The 5,378-nt window shown below is 48.3% G+C and overlaps 1 protein-coding gene across 2 annotated transcripts in view; it reads left to right on the forward strand.

Annotated features, from left to right (window-relative positions):
- The first annotated feature begins 4,145 nt into the window (after window positions 1-4,145).
- Window positions 4,146-5,378, forward strand: part of WISP3 (WNT1 inducible signaling pathway protein 3) — an 18,063-nt gene continuing 16,830 nt past the window's right edge. For both annotated transcript variants that reach the window (XM_003781599.2, XM_003781598.2), the window contains exon 1: window positions 4,146-4,377. In XM_003781599.2, coding sequence (XP_003781647.1) covers window positions 4,333-4,377 — 45 coding nt within the window. In that variant the 5' untranslated portion in view covers window positions 4,146-4,332. The remainder of the gene's footprint in view (window positions 4,378-5,378) is intronic.

Raw genomic sequence — 5,378 nt, forward strand, 5'->3', positions numbered from 1 at the left:
AAAGTTTAAGGCCCAGTGTCCCAGGCCTTCACATCCAGCACCGCTCACTCCCTGGCTCATCCAGAGTAACTTCCAGTCCTGCGAGCTCCATTCGTGATAAGTTCCCTATACAGGTGGACCATTTCTCTCTCTTATACCATATTTTTTACTGTAATTTTTTATGCTTAGATATGTTAAGATACACAAGTACTTACCAATGTGTTCCAATTGCCTATAGTATTCGGAATAGGCTGTACCAGATAGCCTGGCTGTGTAGCAGGCCGCACCATCTAGGTTTGTCTCAGTACAGTCTATGATGCTTGCACAAGGAAATAGTCTAATGACTCGGCACAGAAGGATGCAGTGGATAAATGATAAAAATTATAGCTATGCTTAGCTTTATTGGTTGGTTTGGTGATTTAATAAGAAGTCCTTTCTTTTCTGTTTCTTTTTCTTTTTTTTTTTTTGAGACAGAGTCTCAAGCTGTCGCCCTGAGTAGAGTGCTGTGGCGTTGTAGCTCACAGCAACCTCCAACCTCTAACTTGGGCTCAAGCGATCCTCTTGCCTCAGTTTTTCTATTTTTAGTAGAGATGGGCTGTCACTGTTGCTCAGGCTGGTCTTGTGTGCTCAAGCAGTCCACCCACCTGGGCCTCCAAAGTGCTAGGATTATAGGCATGAGCCACTGCATCTGGCCAAGAAGTCCTTTTAAATAACTACCAAGCTTCTGTTGAGCTGTTATGTGTGACTGTCCCTCAGCACCTTTGGGTCTGTGGTAACAACCTGGCCAGGAGGCTGCTTTATCAGAGACCTAGTCACAGCCCAGCTGGGAGTGAACAGCCAACCAGATGGGCTGGTGCAGGTGGCCTAGCAATGGTGCTGGTTCTGGGGCCTGGGAACTTTCAGGGGGAGTACACACCCAAGGAGAGTGGCGATTTTGTGAGACTTACATATTTGTAGCAAGTATGACTATGATTCCACCCATGCATTTTCTTTAATTCAAATTAAACTTGGCTCTGAATGCTCCTCCCAAATCTGGAGATTGATATAAATCTGGAGATGGATTTATTCTAAGATGTTGCTGGTGTGTTCCTCCCCACCAGCAAAACCACCACCACTGTTGTTGCTGCCACACAGGCCGCCACCACCTGCAGAGGTCGAACAATCTGGGAGGCTAACGAGTGCTTAGAAAAGAGCCCAGGCTCCTGATCTTAGTTTCTAAGTTTTCTGACAACAAATGGGAGGTCTGTGTCTGCATAGAACTTGAGGCTTTGTACCCGTGGGGTACAAAGTCTTGGGGAATTTTGCAGACCCAGGACCCCCTGTACTGAGTCCCTCTTTGGAAGCACCGTGGAGCACCAAGTGCCTCTGAGCTCCAGCACCTCCCAGGGATGCTGCTCGGAGAGGGCCTGAGCCCAGGCTGCACGCAGCCCACGGGCCGCCCCCCTCTTCTTCCTCTCCCAGCATCACTTCTTCAATAGGATCAAGGCAGGATCTGAAAAGACAAGTTAAAGCTTTCAAGCAGCTTCCGTATTCTGCCTGGTGGCTGGGTCTGTGGGAAATATAACATACAGGGCCTCACTAACCTTTTAAAATCTGGGAGGGAAGCAGGAAGAAGGAAAATATCGAGAACTCAACGCAAATTAATATCGCAATAAATCATCTGGCGGCCGTTCATTATGCCATTTATAGGGCGTGCAGAGAGGCAGCAGGGCGCGGTGATTAAGTGCTTGTGATGCTGGTTCTCGCTCTCCACGTGACCTTGCTCCAGTTTCCTCATAAGTAAACTAAAGATGATCACAGTAGTTAGTACTGGTCCTACACTGGTGCTGGGAGGATCAAATGAGTTAAGCCGCAGACCGTACAGTGCAATGCTGAGACCAAGAGCACTCTGCAAATGTTAGTTGTTGTTATTGTTGTGCTTCTAATTTCGCTGATGCAAATACCCGCCCTCCCTTGCAGCACACTTCCGAAGCAGTGCTCCAACTTCTGTCTCCTTTCTCAAGGCTAAGGATGCCTCCCTCGCCACCAGCACTAAGCGAGAAAGGAAGGAAAGAGGAGATGAGGGCCCTCCCCATCTTGTATTAAGTGTGCTGACCTTTGCCTGTCCAGATGACCCACACTCCCAGGAGAAGGAAATATTCTAGCTGTGACGATGATCCTAACAGAATGATTTCAGGGGTCTGTGGGGAGGGCAGTGGGAGGTGTGTTTGCAGATGGAGCCCGGCACCATTATAGGTGCATGTCTTGCCGTGGGAAAGAGCCCAGGTGGACCCGGGGTTTCTCCTGGTGCTTCACCTGGCTTTGTCTCTCAACTCTGTAAGCATCACTTCCTCGGAGGTGTCTTCTCTGTCCCCACTCCGATTAGCTCCCAGCTGTCACTCGCTCTTCCACTCCCTTCTCCTTCACTTTTCGCCTTTATTCAGTTTTCAGCGATGGACATTTGTGTTCATTTCTTCAGCATCTTCTCCCCCAGTAGATTATACCGCTTTAGAGGGCAGGGATTAAGCGTGTTTTATTGACCAGGTACAATCACCTTAGCTCTAACTTTTTAATCTATTAAATGAGGATGGTAATACTGCTTCTGCCTACCTCACTGAGCTGTGAAATTAAAAAAGATAATACACGGGAAGCTTTCCTGTAAATCACAGAACATGGTGTGAATTTAGTCCTGCTTAGCGCTGTGTCTATTTGAACGTCCATCACAAGCTGAGTATTTGTGAAATGAGCTTTTAGCCAGACGAGCTTTTTGTTAGAGCAGGCAAAAGAGGAAGGTGGTCAGAACAGGATGCACCCCGTGTTGCTCTTACTGTGTGAAGTCAGAGATAGCAGCCCCCGCCTCTGAAGTGCCACGTTCACTCAGTCCTTCCTGAAGGTTTGAAATAGTTAAATAGGAGCCCCTGGGGTTGGAGATGTCTAAACAATATGGAGTGAATAACACAAAGCCTTGTGTTCGGTTGGCTGGGGAAGGTTTTGGAAGCTAGTTCTCAAGCAAGGTGCTCCTTTCCTGAGGGTGCTCCTCTCCCACAGAGAGGCAAGGGCGCCCACTGTGACCTCGTCCTCTGCTCCAGGGCAGTGAGACTGTGGGGGGAGGGAAGATGTTTCCAGAGGAACAGCTACAGCTGCCAGCATTTCTCGGAGAGCAGACGGGAGGGGCCTGCATTTCCTTTGGTTCAGCCATTGCACAGATATGTGCAGTTCATTTCTGGAACAGGAGAGGTGGAGCCGGAGAGATGTAGTTAATGCCTACCCTGTTGCTGGCCTGTGGTGCCTCTGCTTTTGATAGATGAAGCAGGAAATATGAAATTATCCATTCTGATGGCCAGTGAGGGGCAGGAATCAGATCGGATTGGACCACCCTCCGCCCACCTCCCCAAAGACCTCTTTTTCTTTGTTAACCCACTCTCAGCTTTCGTACTATTTTGTTGACACCAGACTACACTGGGTAGTCCACATTGCTGGTAGGCGTAAGACTGTGGTTTAACCAACGACTTAGTAAGCTCATAGTTGCTTTGCACATTTCATGGTGCCCCCACCTCTTCGAGGACACCAGCTTCCCTGTGGTTGGAGGAGAACCTAGTTTTCCCCAGATGCTCAGCTCAGGCCTGAGTGAAGCTTTGCTTACTGTGTCTTTACATGGTGGTGACTTTCTTGAACAGACACAAAGGCGAGCTGTGACTCTAGAACAGATAACAGGTCAAAGAAAATAGAAATGGGACCTAGGATGGGGGTGGCAGGTAGATGGGCCACCTGATCCTCAGGAGAACAAAGCTGACCTGTAGAGGCAAGTGAAGGTCTATGAACCAAGGCCAAGGTTGAGAAGGTGGGATAAGCAGAGTCACACTGGATGACACAGGAGGAGACCGGCTGAGGCCACAGCTCAGGGAGGGGAGCATGAGAAGGAGAAGCGCTGCAAACCTGTCCTACTTTAAAATAAAATCTTCATTTGTTAAATGAATGAACTACTGGCTTAATTATCTGATTTGAGGCCCAGAAAGACCAGGGTTAAGTTTACCGTTGTCTGCCGTGGAAGCGTGGCCTCAGGAGGGAAGCAGGAGCCCACCCATGTTCTGGCTTATATTCTCAGGGAGGCAGGATGAGGTGCTGACACCAGGGCTGCACTGGGGGCCGCAGAGGCTGAGTAGCAGAGGAGTCCCAGGGAAGTCAGCAGGGTATTAAAATAGATCCCTAAGAATGAAAGTGCAGCCTGCAAGTCAGTAGCGCGGGAGGTGGAGGCGCGTGTGCTCTTCTGCTGAGGCGCCCTGGGCTCCGCAGAGGACACAGGGGAGCTTTGTGCACCCTGAGCAGGGAGCCAGCTGCCACTCCTCTGTCCCCAGGTCGCCGCGCTCCAGCAGCATGCAGGGGCTGCTGTTCACTCTCGTCCTCGCTGGCCTGGCGCAGGTAAGCTCTCCGTCCTTAGGGTTCTCCTCCCGGAGACCACAGCCATTTTTAGTTCCTTCGTTTTACAGAATGAAGGTGGGGAAGAGAGGGGATGAATTACCTAACTGTGGAAATACTGCCTGAGATGGAGGAGGCCATTTTCCTCCCCAAATAAAGATCTGCTGTGGTTCAGGAGCTTCATGAAGAAAATATGAAACATTTCTCCCTTTCAGGCACTGGCTCTGAAACTTGCTTCTGCCGGGTCTGAGCAGCCCCCCGGCTTTCCTCTGTATTTGTGCAGGGGAGTCTGAGCCACAGCACCTCCTCGGCGGCCCAGCCATACACAGGGCCTCTTCATGCCGGCTCCAGGCCGGGGCTCAACTTTCCAGAGTTATTTGCAAAATGTGCAGAGCTCCTGGAAAAACGGATTTTGACAACAACTTTTTTTCTTTTTACCATTTAAGCCTGTCCTTATTTGAAAGGAGCATTGGGGAATAAACATTCCCAGGTTTTAAACATTCTATTACTTTGTCTTAATTCGTTGAGTTTCTCACTTGGTGAAAGGGAGTCAGTCTGAAAGCTTTGAAATATTTCAAACCACAGACCAAAGGGAAGTTTAATATGAGACATTCATTGGCTTAGTATTTTTAAATAAGAAGATTAAAACAGGATGACTTATTTGTTGGTTTATTTACATGGTGGAGGTTATTGTTGGCACAGGGGAGACAGCTTTTGAAATCTTCTGGTGACTTAGAAAACATAGACTCTTCTTGGGTTAATAGTTGTTTGGGGAAGTAAATAGTAGTTGCACCTTAGAAAACAAGGATTGGAAATCATTATACTATATATATATACACACACATACACACACACAGAGGGGGCCATTATACTATATATATATACACACATATACACACACAGAGGGAGCCATTATATATATATATACACACACACACACAGAGGGGGCCATTCTACTATATATACACACACATACACACACACAGAGGGGGCCATTATACTAT

Source organism: Otolemur garnettii, unplaced genomic scaffold, assembly GCF_000181295.1.
Source record: "Otolemur garnettii isolate 467f Iridium unplaced genomic scaffold, OtoGar3 scaffold00002, whole genome shotgun sequence".
In the NCBI taxonomy this organism is placed as follows: Eukaryota; Metazoa; Chordata; class Mammalia; order Primates; family Galagidae; genus Otolemur; species Otolemur garnettii.